The following is a 20,364-nucleotide window of genomic DNA, read 5'->3' as shown; positions in this document are numbered from 1 at the left end:
TCAGAGAAAGCTGATTCTACTCAGTAATCAAACACTATTAAGTATTGTTTGCTTTAATTATGTTTTCTGTGAGCAGTTAATGTGCACGTCACTCCCCATTCCCCATTCCCAACCTTCATCAATATGATCTATTTTAAGGAGGTTCCACTTGTACAAATCACAATACACTTTGATTATACCGCTGAAATAGCTGTCTATGTATAGCCTGTTTGAATGACCTCCATTGAGCTGATAATACCGATTATACCACCCCGACTCTGATCTCTCCCTGTGACAGTTCATTGACACTTGCCCTAAATTTTTTAGGGTGTCCATCCCACCATCAATCTAACGCCCCCCGGCAGGTGGTAGCTGCATTGACATCTCATACACAAAAATGGGGCTGTCTTATTTGGGCATGTCTCTGGTGACCCACTGTCCCACTAAGCCCATGAGACTCTGAACCCCCAAAGACTTCAATTCACGTCACCTGGATGATCAACATAAGTGGCAGAGTGCAGAGGGAAGTGATCCCAAATGCTTCATGGAAACTGGACAGCGCTTCTTGAAATCATGTTACAGCTTGCAGATACATTTCTGTGAAGAGTCAAGTGAGACACTTTACTTTACTAACAGTAAAGTCTGGTGACAACAAATTATCATATTCTTGCCTTCATAGGACAAACAAGATGCCAAAGATTTTGGATTTCACCTGCAAATGTAATGAAGTACAAAACACTGTTTGAATGTTATGAATTGTGTGCAATCCTTCAGTGAAAGTCTACTAGCATTGCAGACTTGCATGAAAGGCCATTAGAAAGTGGTGAAGCACTAACATAAAAGTCTAAGAAAACATAACAGTGCATTTGATAAGGTTCCACACTACATATTTGTTCTAAGCAGGCTTTAAGTATGTTGTTTGTTCTCAATAGAAAAGTGACAAAATAAAGTATACGCAAAAAATGCATACGATCAGTGTGCTGCTGATGGAAACTTTTCTCCCACAATGCAATGTAAAGTATATGACTTTAAAATACGAATTTTAAGGAGCACATACTATATAAAATTAGCGTGAATTTTGGGACACAGCTTAAATTGGGGTACCGGCAGAAGACCAGTTTTCTGAAAAGATCACCAACTTATATACATAACTTAACCGACATAGCTAACGTCGTTAGCAGCTATTTTAATCCAAACAATGATCTTTTCCTAATCTTCAGTGGTTAAATGTAACTAAATTGTGTCCATTTTACAACCATTGTTCCCATATTGATGAAGGTAATCTGAAAGTATCCTTTCCTGCATATCCAAATACACCAAGATATTAAGGGCAAAAACTTTCAGGAAAAGTGTGTTGTTTTTTTTTTTGGAAAAAGAGGCCTTTGGACCATTGGAGTTTCAGTACAATGTGCAGTCCCCCTTAAATCTAAAGCCACTCTACCTGTACTGTGAGTACTTGGGCACAGTGGTTATGTTAGCTAAATGCTCGGGGCAACATGTTAACATGCTGATGTTAGAGCCGGTACAAAGTACAGCAACGTAGTTTAGCAATTTAGTATGCTACCACTGGATAGAGCATTGAGCAGACGATGGTGCCTGATGAAAAGTCAGGTGATCACCAAAGTCATTAGGCTGTAATTCATCCTGAGTGAAACATAAATGTCTGAATCAAATTTCATGCCAATCCACTGAGTGGCAGTTGGGATAATTCAGTCTGGTGGTGGAGGAGCAACTGACCGACATAAAATCTCCAACACAAACATTACACCACTAACACACTTTAGTGTGTGTAATCAAGTTGGAGACAGCCAAGTTAAACAGAGTTAAAAAAAAAAAAAAAAAAGAAGAAGAAAAGAAACCCAAACAAAGGTTTCATAACTTTATTCTCATAAAAAGAAATTCTTAATTTATAATAAATTAAATAACAAAAATAAAATAATATTCAATAAATCTTTTAAGTTCCTTTTAGACGATTCCTGACATATTCAGGGAGGAAATTAACTAAAAAAAAAAATAAAAATAAATATGCAGTCACATTCAGTATCACAGTTTACATGAAGATACTATACTGTATGTACTGTAAATAGAAATAAAACACTGCATACATCATACAGTAAAATATAAATACAGATACAGTAAATGAATATAAAACCTTAAAAATAGGCATCTGTATACAACATTTAATATAAGACAAGTCTGAAATCAAATTGAAAAACCATCCCAAGGATTAATCAGTCTCTGATGCTGAACTGGACAGTGCAAGTATCTCACAACATCTTCACATCAGCCTCACATACATGAAATGTTCCTCTTGGATTAGCAGGCCAGATATGTTACACAAAAGCTGTATAAAAAAAACAATGTCATGATTAAAAAAAGGGAAGCTCTCTCTTACTCCTGTGTTGTTTTAGTATATGAAGAGCTACTTGCTGAGGACAGATCCTATGCATGCTTAACAGGCTTAAAGATACTTGCAGCACAGCTACTGCAAATAAAAGGAGTCAAACTAATAATGAATCCAGTCTGAAGTGAAAGTGAAAACAAAAATCATTCATCATTGAAAGATTTAAAACGTATTTCACCCCCCGTTTATGCGTTTCACTCAAGGAAGCATCAGTGTTGGACTACAAACCAACCCATAAATCATTGTTGTGCGGTGCCACATACAGAGAAGAAGTAGTAGTCACATGGTGAAATGTGAAAAGGTGAAAGGGAAATTTGAACTTATAGATCATATCTGAGAAATGTGCAGTGTTTAGGAAGAAACATGTGCAGAATGTGAAACTGAAAACATCTTTGTAAAACACGTGGCTTGAGTCATCAAGACAGGAAGAACAAATAAATATATAATCTCTGGATGTTGGAGACCATGCATCCATCAAGGGACGTCCACTTCAAAACTGAAAGGTTAGAACGTCTTCACAAGCATTCCTGGTATTAATATATAAGGGGCTTTAGGTTAACGATACTTGGCAAGTAGCAGAGAGCGTATGTCTATTTGGAGGCACTGTCCCGTCTCTATGGCAGGCAGTGTGGAAGAGAGACTGGAAACATAGGCAGTTCGCCAAGTTGTGGCTGAAATAACTCAAATATGCACAAGGCTTGACCCTTAAGGTAACACCTTGCGTTTTATGCGTGGGTGTTTCATATGTGCGTGAAGCATTGCATGTGTGTAACAAAAGAAAGACGTTTTCTTTCAATGGGAGCTAGAAGCTCATTAAAGTAAACAAAGTAAATATATGCTGTGTGTGCGTGTGCAGCATTTGATTCTCTCCAGAGCTGAGGCATGTGTGTTAACATCCTGGCTCGGGCAGGAGCTATGACTCCCCTGTTATATAACCCTGCATGTGGCCTCGCCTCTGGAGAGGAAAGCAGTTGGGGTAGAGGGAGGGGGCTGCCCTGAAGCCAGAGCCTCCTCATGAGCTGCATCATGTGAACACAGTGACTAAAACCGGCAATACTGAACACGTGCGTAACTGTGTGAGGGTGAGATGCTCTCGGGCAGTGACGGTGGCAGTTTCTGGTTGCTCTGCGTGCTGAACATGAGTTAAAGTCTATCTGAGAGATCAAGTAACAAACATAATCGTGCGTGAAGTGATTTGTGAGATCTCGGTGCTACAGTGTTTTCAGAAAGCTAGTGTCTATCCTCGTGATCACAGGGCAACACTGTTGGTCCTTCGCTCCAGGAAGCAGAACAGCGAGTTTGATTGGTCGTCAGAGTCATCGGGCAGCCCGGTGTCTACTGCTGCCAGAGGATTCCTGCTAATGACCAAGTCCAGGCCATCTCCTGCTTCAATAATTAGGGGCACAGTTAAACAACAGTCCAAGTCCCTGGTCCGGACACAGTTCACCTGGAAGATCAGAATCAATTAAATCATTCATTATTCAACATGTTACTGTGTTTATATTTAATGGACAGACACAAGAGTGGTATAATTATTTTTTTATACAACTCTCTGAAAGTATATGTGTATTCCTCAATAAAGCCAGGAGAAAGATTGCATAGTGTAAAGATTGTTTCCAGTAGTGGTTTCACCTTCCTTCCAGTCCTTATGCTAAGCTAATTGTCGAAGACTGCTTCATGTTTAGCCTCATCTAACTCTTGAATAAGAAAATTTCCCAAAATATAACTTTTTCTGACAAACAGTACCTGAAGAATGCGGTCAAACGGTTTTAATCCTGCCTGGTCAGCAGGGCCATCAGGGCGGATCATGTTGACATAAACACCTTTTTCCAGGAGACCGTCAGATACACTGAAACCAAAGTCATGGCTCTCAAGGTCTTTCCTTATAGTCACCTGCAAACACAAGGAGACTTAGAGTTTGTTAAGGCTTGTACACATGAGCTTTGACACTAAATGTACTTCAGCATTTTATTATTGCACTTTGATAAAGTTTGGGAAATCACGAGAGAACTGAAAAACAGCAGAAGGCCCGATATGCTGACTCCAAACATATTGTCCAGTTACTGTCCAAAAATATTGGTTTGGAGCAACAATGTAATCTCTATAAACAGATATCTGCACATGAATGCAATAACTGGTTTCCATTTGTAGTCCGAGTAGTTTTGACCAATCATGTTTGAGCGGACTTTGGTTGCAACAGTCCATGTGGACGCGTTAGCATAGCATTGACAGCATAGGCAGTCCTGCCTCTTCCACCTTCTGGCTAATCTAAAAACTGGCAAAGACGTGTATCATCTGTGGAACCGAGGCAGGCTGAATGACACCTGGATGCTTAAACAAGCCTTCTGTAACGGCACCTTCGTGTCAAAGTCGCCACGTTCATGACAACTGTCATGAACGGTGAAATTAGCAATAGAGACAAAAACTAAAACAGTTTTTTGCACCAGGCTGTAAACATGTATATGTATGCTGTGAAGTTGGGCATTTTATTATAGGGGCTTACGGACACTGACTCGTATCTGTAGCCAGCCTCTAGTGGCTGTTCAAGAAACTGCAGGCTTTTGGTCTTTACATATTGGCTTCACAGCCACAGAGAGTGCCGCTGGTAATAAGACTGGCAATAATGCAACTGGGTAGCATCTTTTATTAGATCCAGTTGAGTCCTAAATGCCTGTAAATTTCAAACTGCACATCTCTGGTTTCTAAACGGGCTTTACGTTACAAAGGCCAAGATACCGCTGAATATTTCCCTCCAGAGTCTCAGAACACATTATACTTTCACAGGCTGAGTAAGTGGTACTGCTTCCCTTTAACAGCCAAGGAGACTGCTAGCTTAGCGTAGTTATAAAGACTGTAAACTTGATAATAAAACTTGACTATGGATACCTCTAAAGCTCACCTTTACATCGTCTATCTCCATCTAGATACAAGACTAGACTGCCTTTCACAGCATTGTACAGGTGCTTTTTTTTTATTTTTTATGTGTCCAGCATGGACCTTCTTTGTATAATAAACAGTTAAAGGTCCTCGCAGACACATGCCTCTGTGTCATTTGTTTCTCTTTGGATTTAGATCTACACTTTAACAAGGTCAGCAGGTTTAGCCATAACAAGAAACAGCTTTAAGGTGGGACTTAAGATCTCTTTCCATGATATCATGATAAGATGTGTCAACTCAAAACATTTTTAATTTCCACACGGCAGAACTGTTCCTTCCTTTGGTTTAAGCCCAGTTGCTCAGTTATACTCAGCGCCGTGAGATTCACACATGACACCAAACAAGTACACAGGCACATGCTGGAGGGGGTCACAGCATGTGCAGCTGCCGAGATAATGTATAATGAGTGTTGTGTGTTTTCGTTGTACGCACACTGCAAGTCCTGAATGGCCACATATCCACTGGGTCCAGTTACACTGTATAGACAAGGTGAGACAAGTCAAGGAGGCAGATCGGGTAGATTCCCCCAGGACACTGTTGTTTGTACCGTGTTCATCTAACTGTGAGTTCAGCTGACTTATCACCTAAATATTTAACGCTTCAGATAACTGCACGCAAACTACAGTGGGATTATATAGCACATGTCAATAAAGTACTTTTTGGGGTAGTAAAATGGAAAAGTAGATAAGTAATAAGGTGTTTGAGGCTGAATTTCTACCATAATATAGGGTAAAATACCTTGGTAAATTTGAAATATGAAGGACCTTTAGAGTCTTTAAATTGTTTAGTTTAAAAAAAAAAAAACTTTATTATAGTTTGGGGATCAACAATTGGCGAAATCTGGGAAAGGAGGTGCAGCTATATCTATTAAAAAAAACGCCAAATTTGAATGATTAAAAATATCAAAATGTTTATGAAATTAGGTGTCAAAATGGGACTGGATTCTCAGCTCCGGAACACAGCGTCAGATGAGTTCAGAAAATGACATGACTAACTTAACCTGACCAACTAAAACTCTGAGCGAGTTTTAACCTCTAACTTTACATTCTAGCAACTATTTTCCAACATATTTAACATATGTATGAAAGAAATCTCAGAATTGCCTTAACACAGACTTTAATATGGTAAGAAAATAGCGGCGAACAGTAATATAGTTTTGGGATCCAGTTTAGGATCTTCAATGACACAGCTGCTGTAAAAGATTTATACACAGCATGCAGGTCCCTCTTAAATCCACATTTCTTACCCCCTTGTTCCCGTTTCTATCCCTCATGTACAAAATATTTACACTGTCATTTGTGGACTGTAATTTAAAGCATCGCCGTCTGAATTTGTGTTGTTTGTTTTGAGACAGTTTACTCTGATGTGGTTCGATTAGACGTCATTCTCTTAACAGAACTACCTTGTGCAGTGCCAGGGTGGTAGGGGACAAAATATCAGAGGGGTCCCCTTTGCCCTGCGATGGTACGTCCTTGGCTCCGGTCGACATGTTCAGGTTAGTTTCTTTCTTAGGCTCCTCTTTCTTAATGGGACTGATTTCAGACTGAAACATTGAGTCTTCGTTCGTCTTTGTCTCCTCTAGGTACAGACTAAGAGCGCTACCTGTCATGGATGCCTGAAAGAGGACAAAATCAGAGGTATTATTAGAGCGTCATGTATTAGGAAGACTCCCATTTGAATAAGTAGAAACACACATAACCTCTCATGAAGTGTACACAGAGCCTGATTAGAGGCATCACACAAAAGCTTGTTTATATGGCAGCAGGTGCCTGGCCTGTTTTCTCAGATTTAATAACAGATTACACACTCTGGCGATTATCATAATGCTTCATCTGGCACGATCATTTAGGCCAGCACAAGTCGATGAATACACGAATAGGACAAAGCAGATGGAGGAGGAGGAGAGGAAGCAGGAGTAGCAGGAAGGAGTGCTGATGACAGGCAGGCCTACCTCCAGCTCCCTGAGAATCTCCGACTGGCCGCAGGTCTCGAGGTCCTGCAGAGCCTGGGACCAGAAGCTGTCTTCCTGGTTCAGGGTGCCATGGCAACGAGGGGGGCTGACGAATCTATGACAATGCAGGAACCAGAACATGAGTGTTCTCGAGACCGGGCGCTGCTTACAAAAGCAGCATGGGAAATGCAGTTTTTGGGCTGTGTGCTGGAGAGTCCCTTTGGAAAATCTCTCAGGACCACACTGTGGCTTTTACTGTAAATTCTCTCACTTTGTGGCAGCTCAAACGCTGAAGAAGTCCGCTAGATTAGACAAAGTTCAACTGTACAAAAGTAACGTCACCCCCCCGAAAAAATAGCAGCATAATGCTCACAGCAAGAATGTGACACAAAAGTTCACGGGAAAAAAAAAGTCAAGTGTGAAGAGACAGATAAGGCTGATGTAATCCTTGGGCGCTTTAGGTGCTTTCTGAGGAAATGTTTTGTTTTTTGTTTTGTTGTTGTTGTTGTTGTGGACAAAGGGTGACAGAAAAAGATGCATCTATGTGAAACACCAAAGAGTTCGTGGGCAGTTAGTAAAGCAGATGAGAAAGAGAATACCTGAGAAAGAAGAGAAAACGACAGTTTGGAAAAGCACAAAACATGAAAGCATACAACACAGAATGAAGAGAAAATAACTGTTTGCCTTCATCAATGAACCCAAAGAGGGTGAAAGAAAAGTCACACAAGCTCTTATTGATGCACAGTGGTGGAAAAAGTACTCCGAATATTATTAAATAAATAAATGCACTTGTTCTCTTTCTGCAGATGAAACAGAAGGGTCGGGCTACTCCTGTATAAATATAATTTTAGAATTTTTTTCTTTAAGTTTGTGTAAAGGCAATTCTGAGATTTCTTTCTAAATACATTAAATATGTTGGAAAATAGTTGCTGAAAACGTGTGAATTGTTGATATTTTAAATCGTTCAAATTAGGCTGGGTGGTTAATAACACTTTCTTTTTTAGTCTGACAAACTCAGAACACATTTACTCTTAATTTACACGGACTTTGCCTTTTTGTGAAACAAGTTTACTTCTTAAACTGTTGCAGTATAAAAATCTACAGTTCAGTACAGTTGTTGAATAAATGTACTCGGTTTATTTCCACCACTGCTTGTACACAGAATATGATTTAAATTAAATATGCCCTTTACAGAGAAATCAAAAACACTTAAAGCTGCACTGACATAAAAAGAGATGTTGACAGGAAAGAAACTGCAGGCGTGTGCTCTTACCCGGGTATCTTGTCCCACTCATCCTCAGTGAACCTCCCATCATACAGTGTTGGGTGGTGCACTAGGCCTGCAGAGCTTGAACTGGTTTGGCTCCTGTGCTTTGTACGTCTCCACTCATTCGGGTTGAGTAATATATCAGACGCTTTGTGAAGATATGTCCCTGAAAAAACAAAAAAAAAAAACAAAAAAAAAAAACATGAAAATCCACTGAGCTTGTTGGATGTAACACTGGAAATAGGTCATTTTTAGAATAGCTAGTGTCCAGCGGACCTCACCTTGGCTACCGTAGCCTGCATCAAACCCTGAGCTATCCCAGGAGCTCATTGCAGAGTCTATACTGGGCACAGTGGCAGAGTAGACATCTGAGTGTTTACTGGGCTTCTGGAAGTCTGTCAGATCATCCTCTGTGTCACTTAAAAAGCCAGCTTCTCTCTCCGGAGGCGGATGGCCATCGGATTCTGGTTGAAAAAAAAAAACAAAAAAACAAAAAAAAAAAAACAGTGAGTCGAATCAGCATGAAATGAATGAGAAATGTCTTTAAGCAACAAAAAAAAAATAAAATCTGTTCATCTTCTCACTAGGAGATCAAGAGAACAACATAAGATCAGCGAAGGACAAAGGGAACAATAGCTCAAGAATACAATAGATAGCATATTAAAAAGAAAAAATGGAAATAAATATCTACAGATGTAAGAGTATAGTCTTAATAGACAAAACACTTTTTCCTTCTACTCATTAGAATTACTGTTTTTTTTTTTTTTTTACCTTTTATTTATTTTCTGATTTCTTCTTTTGTGCTTTTTTTGTATCAGTTTTGAAATTTTATTTGTAAGATTATTATTTCTTTTTAACACCACGAGTAACTAAAAAGGAAAGAAGTTGAAAAAAAAACCTACGGTCAGCTTGCTTTTTGATCTTTAGGGTGACAGACTCCCCGGCCATCTGCAGGAGATGGATGGCCTCACTCAGTGGCTTTCCTTTCAGACTGACCCCATTGATAGCCAAGACTCTGTCCCCTATATGGATGGCCCCAGTCCTAGGTTTAACAGAGCAGAGGAGACAGAGATACCAGAGTATACCAGACAGTACCGACAGGCGGGCCAGGAAAGCTGTCAGGCTGCCAGTGTGCCGACTGAGTTGGAAACAAAGAGGCTTCTTGTTAGAGAAAAGACGACAGAGCCATTATTTACCGTCTTGTTTATTCTACATAAAAAGTTTCCAAAGGGGGCACTACAGCCTTAAATAAACTTCAGCATAAAGCAAGTGTCACCATCTTCTCAAATAACTCTGTCGACCCCCAGCCTGTCATTCCTCACCTTTCCCCTCCTCTCACCTCTCTGCCAGGCCTTTCTTGGTGAGGCCAGAAATGACGATGGGGTCAAAGGGCTCCTCTGTGCCAGAAATCGTGATGCCCAGTGGTCCGTTATATCTCTTCAGCTCAACTGTGTAGATTATAGAGCCTGACATCTCCAACTCATCTACAGCACACGAAGGAAACAACAGATACCATGCAAAGAGACTCAAGATTATACTTAAGATTTTGTGCTAAAATACAGTGAAATGTATGAAAATTGATACTATTGAACATTACCACTTTTATTTCACATTTTATTCTCACTTTAGTGCTTTTGAATTTTATTAGTTATTATTATATTATTATTATTATTATAAAATACTTAAAATATGCATGATGTGATTAGATTGTTTATACTTTTATTAGTATTTAAAGTAATTGGTCCTGTGTGGAGCTGAAATGATCAGCCATTCAAGCAACTATTCTGAGTTTTAAAAACAAAAATGCCCAAATTTTACTGCCGCCAACTGATTTTACTAGTTTGGAATATTATTATCATCTTGTTTTCAGAATTTTCTGTGATGTTAAGCTTAATATATTTGAACAAACAAGACATATGAACATCTAATGACATGTCAGCTTGGGCTCTGGGATCCTGTGAGAGACATATGTAACTATTTTACGACATTTATAGGGACCAGCTAAATGATTGTTACTTGCAGCTTTAGGTCAGTGGTTTTTAACTTAACGGGGTCAGGTGCCCTCCAAGGGGGTCACAAGATAAATCTGAGGGGTCATGAATTGAAAGTGATTAATGAGGTGGGAGAGAAGAAAAGCAAAGTTCAGCTACAGACATCTGTGTTCACTTTGTGAAAAAAAGATTGATAATTTGACTTCTTTTGGCCCCAAAATGTTATTTAAATGAAACCACTGTAGAAGTTTGCAGGGGGGAAATCACTCACATAACAACTCTTACATTTAAAATGTATATTTTACAAATGCATCATGTTTTTCTATTCAGTATTTTTCTGAAGAGTAACTAATAACTTGAAATGTCACATAAATGTACAATATTTACTCTGAAATGTAGCTGAGCTGAAGTATAAAGTAGTGTCAAGTTAAGTGCCTCCAAGTTGTACAATACTTTAATAAATATATTTGGTTACTTTCCACTACTGCTTCTATACAGGATGCATTGTTTGGTGTTTTTATGTACCAATGTTGTCCTCATCTTTCTGGATGCGGAGTTTGACCATGTCCTCTGCCTGCTGCAGGACATGCATAGCGTCCTCCATGGTGCAGTTCTCCAGACGCACGTTGTCAATGGCCAGCAGCCTGTCTCCAGGCTCCAGAGTGCCTGTTCTACCGGACACAAGAGTGAGAGCATCACAACTATTAACAGAGACCAGGGTGCTGCATCTCATGACTCAGTATGAGAATCCTATTAGCTTGGTGTCTCACTGGGATCCTTGAGGGTGACCCTAACCTTACCCTAATCAACGCTGAGCCCTTCTGAAATATGGCTGCACCGCCCTACTGATCCAGTTTTGATAGCTCAATCCAATTAGTCTTGTATTACACAGTGGAGTCACAAAACAATTTTATTTTCTTCATGAATAATCCAACATAAGCCTGAGAAATCTAGTTCACCCTGAACTGTTAAATGTCAAAATAATAACATCTCTCTAATGTGAGCTGCACCAGAATGAGAAAGCCACAGACTGTTTTTGTATTTACAAAAATTAATTATATGACTCAGTGATGTGAGAGCTGGAGAAATAACATGTGAGGAGCTGTGTGTGATGATAGGACATACCTGTGTGCTATACTTCCTTTCCTGATGTCAGAGATGATGAGGGGTTTGCCAGGTTTCTTACTTGCTGATAAAACAAAAGAAGAGTGAAGAATGAGATGAAAGATAAAGCCAGCTAACTATCATCATTTTTTAAAAACCATTCCACTTCCTCTGCTTTTTGTTGCACTAATTAAACTGCTTCCTAATTGTTTTCTTCAGAGCTAGTTAGAGCAGAGACGGTGATGATGAATGCCAGTACAGGCCAGTATTATTCAGAGGTAATGAAGTATGTGCCCTCATGGTTTTGCACGTCTGAATTTTATGGATCACAGAACATTGATTCAAAGGAGATTTATAATGTGCAACCCTGTGGAGTATTATTGAGCAACACTGCCCCCTGCTGTATGTCTCATTGCTAACAGACTCACCACTGATGGTGATGCCCAGCTCCACTCCTCTCCTCTTTGGTAGTTTGACGTGGAAGGTGCCACTGCTGGGAACCACGGACTCTAAATGTGATTTAAAGTTTAGATACATGTAATCAGGGGAGGCACAAATATAACATGATCTCACATTTTTACAATACAATACCTGCAATATCAAATTCAATCTCCACGGTGACCTTATTGGATAGAGCAGAGTCTCGGAGCAGCTGATGAGCTTCCTCCAAAGTGCCATCTTCAGTCGGGATCCCGTTAATGGACAAAAGTCTGTCCCCAACCTGCAGCAGCCCACACCTGAGCACACACACACACAGAACAAAAGAAAAGGTCATGTGTGTTTTCCCGTGTACAACAGTTTATAATGATGAAACTTGGGCTGCAACTAATAATAATACTGTATGGTGATTTTCCCCAAAATCAATCAATTAATTAGTTTAGACTGAAAAATGACAATACCAGTTAGTTAAGCTTTTATTTATTCAGGAGGTCTTAATGAGTTCAAAATCTGTTTTACAAAGAGAGACCTGAAAGAAAATTACATTGGTCAGTTGCCAGTTTATTGGAGACACCAAGCTAAACTAATGCAGTATTAAAATCCTCTCTTCATCAAGGTTATATTGTTTGTAGGTGGTAATTTGTGGTAGAATTTCACAAATACAAGTCCAGTATTAAGGAGGAAAAAAATATGTAAGATGTAGATGATGGTGTAATGGAGGCAGAACATTTTACAGTTTAAACAATAAAATGTATTATTCAAGATAACACACACTGTGCACAAACTATAATATTTTGCATTATGTTCTGTAAAAAAAGTTTTCATATCAGACCACATGTGTCAGTGAGGGCCTAATTTTGGCTGATCAAATCAGCCTACCAATATACAGATGTGTTATGTTGTTAACCTACCCTCATGGGGTGGACAAAATAAAAGCAGCACATAAATACGAAGAAAGTCCAGTCAGTCATCACAAATGCTCACAAATTAAAATGGTTTTAATTATCAGCAAGTCCCTCAGAGAAATAAGTGTCTAACAAACTCTTTCTAAGAGTTTATTTGACTTTTTGTATAAAAACTTCTTCCGTAGTTTGTCTTTTTTCTCTCTCTTTTAGTTTTGGTTTAAGTTTTAGGTGATTAATTTTCTGTCTATTAAATAATCAATTGATCTACTGATGGTTTTAATATGCCCAGACACACTCATCAAGGCTTTGTATTTCTGCTTTCAGTGACACCATTTGTCACATAAGCTGAAAGTATCATCTATACAATTTAACATTACTTATAGGCTTGACATTAATACACTAACCTTATTTGAACTTAGAAAAAATCTGATCTCTAATTGCTAACCTTGCGTGGAGGCTGAGACACCAACATCACAGTCAGATGCTGTACTTGAGTCACTCTTGTACAAATGCTGCTGGACTAATGGTGTTACAAGACCCAGGGGAGACGGTCCTGCACTGCTGGCAGACACCATCATTTATCACACGAGACAAGGACAGATACGACACACTAGTCTGATTGGAGTGGTGTGTTAATTAGACTGTAACATGTAGTCATGATCAATACTATGCACTACCAATACAGGAGCTTTTCACCATTAAATATAAACACTGGCTGCATCAATGCAGGATGGATTATGTGTGTTAAATCTACTCCTGCAGATGCTCCTCTATTAGTTAGAAACACAATCAAGACTAAAGTTAGTCGTTAAAAACTGGGCAGGACCACACCTCCGACATTCCCATAAATACTCTCTCATTTTCTGCAACCACCGAAGCTTCCACACAACGCAGCAGCAGACCAAAGAAGTACAAGTTCACGCTGCACTCAGTCTTTTCATTTTGTTAATGAATCATTTAAATGTATCTTGTCGATGGTGTGATCCTTGCAAGTGAATTTGTTTCAGATTCACCAACGTCACAAAACACTGCTGCCAGGATTTTGACTCGAACAAACAAACACGATCACAACACAGCTATTCTGGATCACTTACACTGGCTACCGGTTATCTACAGAGTGAGTTTTAATTTCAAGATTTTACTGGTTACTTTTAAAGCCCTGAGAGGCCTTGCCCCAAGTTGTTTAGTCAAGCTTTACCTTTGCAGTTAGGGCTCCAAGACTGTGGACTGAGGAGATCAGGGCTGCAAAGTCTATGTCAACTTTTAAAAACACACTTTTATAAGAGGCTGACCTTTTTATGTTCCATATCATATTTTATTCTACCTTTTTTTTATTTATTGCTTTTAATTTATTGTTGTTATTGTGTTCGGATGGTAGATTGTTACAATTCATCCTGAGAAGGATATGAATGTGTGAACCACAGAAAATTCAGCCTCACAGTGGTGCTAGAGGGAAAGTCAGGGTGTCACTTGATGGTCCAGTGTGTAAGATTCAGGAGAATTTATTGGCTAAATATGGAATATATTAGTCATAAGTTAAGTGAATTTGTTTTTATTTGTGTATAATCACCTGAAAATAAGAACTGTTGTGTTATTTGTTAGCTTAGAATAAAACAGAGGGAGCGAGGCCCCTTCTACAGAGTGTGCCATGTTTCTACAGTTGCCCAGAATAGACAAAGCAAAACACAAGCTCTAGTAAGGGCCTTTGATGTTTTTCACAAGTTTCGCTTCTAGGATTCATCCTCTGGGGAATATGAATATCTATACAAAACTTCAATATTCAATAATTATTGATCAGTCTGAACCAAAGTGGTGAACCAATCAATCCCTAGAGCCAAGCTGCTAGTGTGGCTAATGAAAAACAAAGATGAGATAAAAGGCTGTAGAACTTCTGATGACCCCCCGACCACCCAATCTATGAGCCACAGCATGACACAAATGCAGCTCTAATGTGCGTGCCTTCAGTTCAAATACTCATTGAGACGCCGGGCTAAAATTAGCTTCTTTTTTTCCCCTTACATGTGACTGAATGATTGGCCTGAATGGGACGTCGAGTTCAAGGTGACTCCCTATGATATTTGTTTACTCATTAGGTGTCTCAGTGTGTTACCTCTCAGCTGAGCTGTCGGGCTCAATAAAGCGGATGACTGGGGGAGCGGACAGGGTCTCTGTAGCAAAGACACCTCCCTGAAGCTGGATCCCAAAACCTGTGAGCGGATCCCCCCTCAGGACGACTTCGCTCGTTTCCACATGAAAAACCTGCCCCCCTGGGCCGACAGAACTGGATGCCAGAGATACTGAGGGACGGGGAAAAGGGAGGGGACACATCAGAGAGAGATATTAGTGGAGAAGTGGCAGATAAATGGTGCAAGAGAGGGATTGTGGGAGACAGAAAAAAAAAGGGAAAAGACATGCACCCACAGAGACAACATGGGAATGGAAAGGGAATGAGTCAGAGGTTTACGTCACTGATCAGTCAAATCTGTTCACGCAGTGAGGGGGCGAAACAGAAGGGGAAAGGTGTTTTAACAGCGCTGCAAACCATTTTTAAAAAGGGTCAGTTCATGTGAAATACAAGCACAAGACAACATAAACATAAATCTCACACCACAGGAGCTAAAACCAAAAATATCTGCACTACACTACCACACACCATGTTAAAAAACAAGGCAGGCGATTTGTCATACATGAGCTCTTGTGGTCCTTCTTCCTGTTCCTCCTCTTGCCAGTCGAGCTGCGGGGGCTGGTGGGCACAATCTGAGGGATGGGGCAGGGCAGTGTGTTGCTACCTTGGCTGCTGAAGCCTGAGGTGGCTGTGGAAGAAGGGGAGAAGCCACCACTCACCAGAGCTGAAAGGAGACATAGCACTACAGGTATCAAAAGGCTGGTAGACTAAGAGCAAACCACATCAAGCATGACATTTTATTCACAGCAGCAGCTTATGCTCATGGGAACACGTAACAAAAGAAAGAAAACGTGGTAACCGCTTTGGAGTAAAACCTCTTGGAAAAGATTTAACAAACGTGCTGAAGAAAAGGCTCCTGCTATGGAGTCTCGCCAGCAGCAGTACTGTCACAAATGATAACTTACATTTGCAGTGGTCCTGCTGGTTGTGTGGGTGGCTTGGGCTGCTCCATGTCTTGCAGTGGCTGGCATGTGGGGGATGGCAGTAGTTGCTGCTTTGGTCCCAGTGATGATGGTTGCTCTTCTGCACTTTTACTGCAGAAGCACAGAAGCAAGCACATCCATTAAGCAAACCGAGTCTACTCCACTGTTGTGCATTTTTCTAAATACTACCCATGAAATCAGGCTTTTATTCCAGTGTCTAAATTTGTGCAGTGCCTGGAGGATAATTCAGAGCAGAGTAATTGATATTTAATGTTTTCGTCACGGTACACCAGATTAAATCCTGTAGTTTAATGTACTTTGATGAGCATCTCAGACTCAGTTAGACACACAGAAGCGGTGAATGGTAGAAGAAAAAAACATCTTACTTTTCCTAGCAAGATTCCAAAAAGCTAAGTGCAAGCTAGAGATCATTTTCAAAATTTCATTTTCAAAAGAGCCCGAAGGTGCAAAAACATTCTGAGTAAGCTGACTGCTGGGCATGAGGTTGTTGTGTTCAGCAGGAAGTGATACTGGCTGGAGGCTGGTGGCTTGACCTTGATTGGAAACAGCTGAAGCTTGATTACTGACGACGCAGAGTGTCTGAATGGCAGGCAGTTTGTGTTAATAATAATAATAATAATATGTTAATTTAATCCAGTGTGATCATATTAATTTCTTTAGCATTTCTGTTGACTTTTCTCGCTTTGAACGAAATGGAGCACAGATTGTTGTTAATACTGAAAAGCTTCTTATCCTTCATGTCAGAGCCTGTATAACGCTGTGCATCAGTCAAACAGTATCTGTGAAGCATTCAAAGGGAAACAACTGACCTCTTGTGTGACACACACCTCAATAATTAACTTTCTTTTACAGATTCACGCAGCTAGAATTGTCACCGAGTGTTACATATGACAGTAATCCTTGCTGCTTCATTCGCAGGGGTCTAATCTCTGACAACTTGCTCACATGGATGAAGGATTTGCTGGAAACATGCATGACTGCTGTAGCACTTAGTCGTTTGCCATATTTAGGAAACCTGGTAAAAATCTAACACATGTAATCAAAATACACACAGGAAGCACCTCTGGCCCTTTTTGGAGAACCAGTTTCTATCAGGCCCAATCAAACCTGCAAAGCTGTGGCTCTGGCAGCTTATATTAAGCTCACCTAGGGGAAGCTCTCCAAGAAACTGTTTTTTTTCTTGATCTACGCTGAAACATTAACTCCTAATCCCTTAGTGGCCGTATCTGTCTTGTTAAATCCCCAGAGAAGATTAGACGAATTGCATCTTATAATCATGCCTTATCCCGAGGGGGGTAAAGAAGCTGTGAAAATATCGCTTTATCACAATGTCATGGCGCCTTATTCAAGAAATGAATCATTATTTATTAGACGATTCAGACAAGAAGATACATGCCTGTGAATTCAAAGAAATGATGCCTGTGCTGCACTTTGAATTGAGACAGTTTAATGCTTAACAGGAAGCAATGCAGATAAAAAAAATTCACTGAGTGGTCTTTGAAAAATTAAAGAAATCGCATGCCTTCTTCAGAGAAAATAATAACTGAATCTAAGATATTCATCAGAACACATCGTTAAATTTTGATAAAAGACAGATGGATGTTTGGCAAATAAAAGTGTCCCTAAAGAAGTCTGAACTGCAACTTATTTCCTTTTGTCATGTCGTATGATTCTTCCCATGCTCATACGTTAAGGAGCTGTTGCAGCTGCTGACCCAGAAATAAGCCTGCAGAACATGGCACGAACATGATCTCTGACAGAGAAAGAGAGGGTGTGTTTGTGTGTGGGCGCGAGCGGCTTGTTGGTATGCATAAGAGGTCGAGTGTGTACCCAAAGGCAGAGGAATTGTGGCCAGCATCATGCACACACACACACACACACAGGCTGATTCACAGCACATGGACGAGGGCGACTGGGTGACAGCCAGGTTCCTTACAGCTGTAAGTAAAACAGGCTAAGAGCAGAGCCGTCACAATGTGTCACAGGGTGAAGACAACATGCTCCAGCCTGTCTAATGTATATTCTCCACAATGTAACACAGAAGATTTGACGCTGAAACAATAAGTCAATTAGTCGATATTGTCCTCTATCAATCGTTTGTAATGCTCTGCTCATTTGCACCCAAATGTATATAAACTTTTATAGTTTGACATAAAATTGTAACATATTGTATGTATCCAAGTAAAAGTCCTACATTCAAACTTCTACTTTAGTAAAAGTACTGGTATATAATTAGCTTAACATGTATTCAAACACGTATCAAAAGTGAAAATAATCGTTCCTGAACTGATATATAATATTTTTACAATATTATACTGTTGAGGTGAAGCTACTTTATGTACAGTTTGTGAAATATTGGATCATTTTACTTACCAATGATTACCAGGTGTGTCAGTGTTGGCTGGTAAATGGACTGAACTGCTTTTCTGGTCTAAAGTGATGAGTGTGGATGCACTCACAATATATATATATATATATATATATATTTTTTATATATATATTATATATATATATATATATATATAAAACATATTAGGGGCGATACAGAGATTCTGATACTTGATCAAGATGTCAAGGATCCACAGCCCTCTGATTTCTAGAAAACCCTTTCTACCACCTCAGCCACAGCTGCTCCTCTATAAACCTGTGTGTGTCATCATGGCCCCACACGACCTCTTTATGGTCCTGGAGACACCCATTCTAGCAGGAACTACCATAGAGGTGATATTTGAGTGCCTTGGCAGGTATTTATATGTCTGTCAGATTTTAATGGACAATGTGATAGTGTCACAATCGTGCAAGGTGCAGTCACAAAACTGAAAAAAAGACTGTCTTGCTCTGTTTCTACATCACTTCCTGGACATACCTGTGTCTTGCGGCCTGACAGGAAGTCTGCTCTGACTTGCTGGGAGAATCTCCAGTTTTACGACATCAGAAGTGCTGGCCAGTAGCTGCGTGGCCTCCATCAGTGAGCAGTGCTCCGTGCTGGTCCCGTCTATAGACAGAAGGATGTCACCTACATGCAGCGCTCCACACCTGAGAGGAGGCAGATTGGGTCAGGTAAGTTTTTGTCTGACAGTAAAAGTGTCTGTGGAGCAGAAAAACATTAAAGGAGAGTTTCACCTTTCCACCACACTGGCAGCCTTTATCTTGTCAATAATAATAACTTGTTTGCTCCTGTATATTGTTGTGGTGAGGCTGATCCCCAGACTGGAAGAATGACTTTTCACTATCTCCACCAGCAGAGGGCCTGAGGCTTGCTGCACTGCCTCTGAAACAGATAAGACACACAGATGTGATAGGGACCAACACAATTACCAGATGCATCTAAAGCTGCACCCAGCTATCATAACCTTTCAAACAGAAATGTTTCATGTTATCATTGATACAGTATTCTCACAATGCTGCAAGAACTCATAACAAGGCAGTCCGCCCACTGAATCCTCAGTTTTTAGTGTAACATATCACATGTAAGCTGTGAAATGTAGTTTAAAGCTGCACATTTTCAGCTATCATTTACACCAAAGGTGGATAAAATGTTTTTTTAAAGTAGGTATCACAGTAAAACAAACTCCAGACAAACATCAGAGAGGGACAGGGTGCTCAAGCATGAAATGCATGAGGTAAATGAAAGTGGGAGAGGTGGACACAGAGGAACACAGACAGATGGATACTGGACATTTTTAAGGAAGAATATTGTGTAAACATTTGGTTGAGGGGGATCTAAATCATCCCAAATTTGTAACATAAATTTATTCACTCGGCTGTAGGGGACTTAACTTTATTTACTTATTTTCCCTCTGACATTCTTTAGACATGTAACTGTTCTGTCTTAAGCAAAGATAGAGGGATGTGTCATTTTGGATGCAGTTATAAGCAGCTTTTGACTGAGGAGTTAAATGTTTTGAGTGCAGGACAAAGTAACACAAAGTATTGTGCTGCCCAGTATAACATTAATCCTATATAGATTTTGAGCGTCACAGTGAATTAACCATTTGCTATTTTAAATAACCAATTAAAACTGATAAATTATGTTAATTTATCAGATTTCGGTCCTAAATAAATGTCTCTTATAACTGTGAACCCTCTGACTAGTTCAGTCTGGAGGCAGGAGGTCTGAGTCCTAAACTCCCACATACAGAAAGGTAATGTGTGTCAACTGTCCTTGGTGACCTGCCCTATTTCTTGCTCAGAGCAGTGCAGAGTTTGCGATCTTATGGAGAATTAGTCACCATGAACAAATGGAGGGTTTATTCTGT

General features: G+C 39.9%; 1 protein-coding gene across 11 annotated transcripts in view; it reads right to left on the bottom strand.

Moving 5' to 3' along the window:
• Nucleotides 1-1,995: 1,995 nt before the first annotated feature.
• LOC104935848 (glutamate receptor-interacting protein 2) overlaps nt 1,996-20,364 on the bottom strand; it is a 29,838-nt gene continuing 11,469 nt past the window's right edge. For 8 of the 11 annotated variants that reach the window (XM_019267767.2, XM_019267768.2, XM_019267770.2 and 5 more), the window contains 17 exons: nt 19,229-19,376; nt 18,972-19,141; nt 16,067-16,195; nt 15,664-15,825; nt 15,087-15,273; nt 12,225-12,370; nt 12,062-12,142; nt 11,655-11,718; nt 11,055-11,200; nt 9,878-10,022; nt 9,441-9,580; nt 8,820-9,002; nt 8,545-8,704; nt 7,272-7,386; nt 6,723-6,935; nt 4,130-4,276; nt 1,996-3,830 (listed from right to left, as the gene is read on the bottom strand). In XM_019267767.2, the coding sequence (XP_019123312.1) occupies nt 3,633-3,830; nt 4,130-4,276; nt 6,723-6,935; nt 7,272-7,386; nt 8,545-8,704; nt 8,820-9,002; nt 9,441-9,580; nt 9,878-10,022; nt 11,055-11,200; nt 11,655-11,718; nt 12,062-12,142; nt 12,225-12,370; nt 15,087-15,273; nt 15,664-15,825; nt 16,067-16,195; nt 18,972-19,141; nt 19,229-19,376 (2,534 nt within the window). In that variant the 3' untranslated portion in view covers nt 1,996-3,632. The other 3 variants (XM_019267769.2, XM_019267774.2, XM_019267777.2) reach the window with 3 other exon arrangements.

This window comes from Larimichthys crocea, chromosome XV (genome assembly GCF_000972845.2).
Source record: "Larimichthys crocea isolate SSNF chromosome XV, L_crocea_2.0, whole genome shotgun sequence".
Lineage (NCBI taxonomy): Eukaryota > Metazoa > Chordata > Actinopteri > Sciaenidae > Larimichthys > Larimichthys crocea.
Note: the sequence above shows the minus strand (reverse complement) of the source record. Positions and strands in the feature narration are given on the sequence as shown.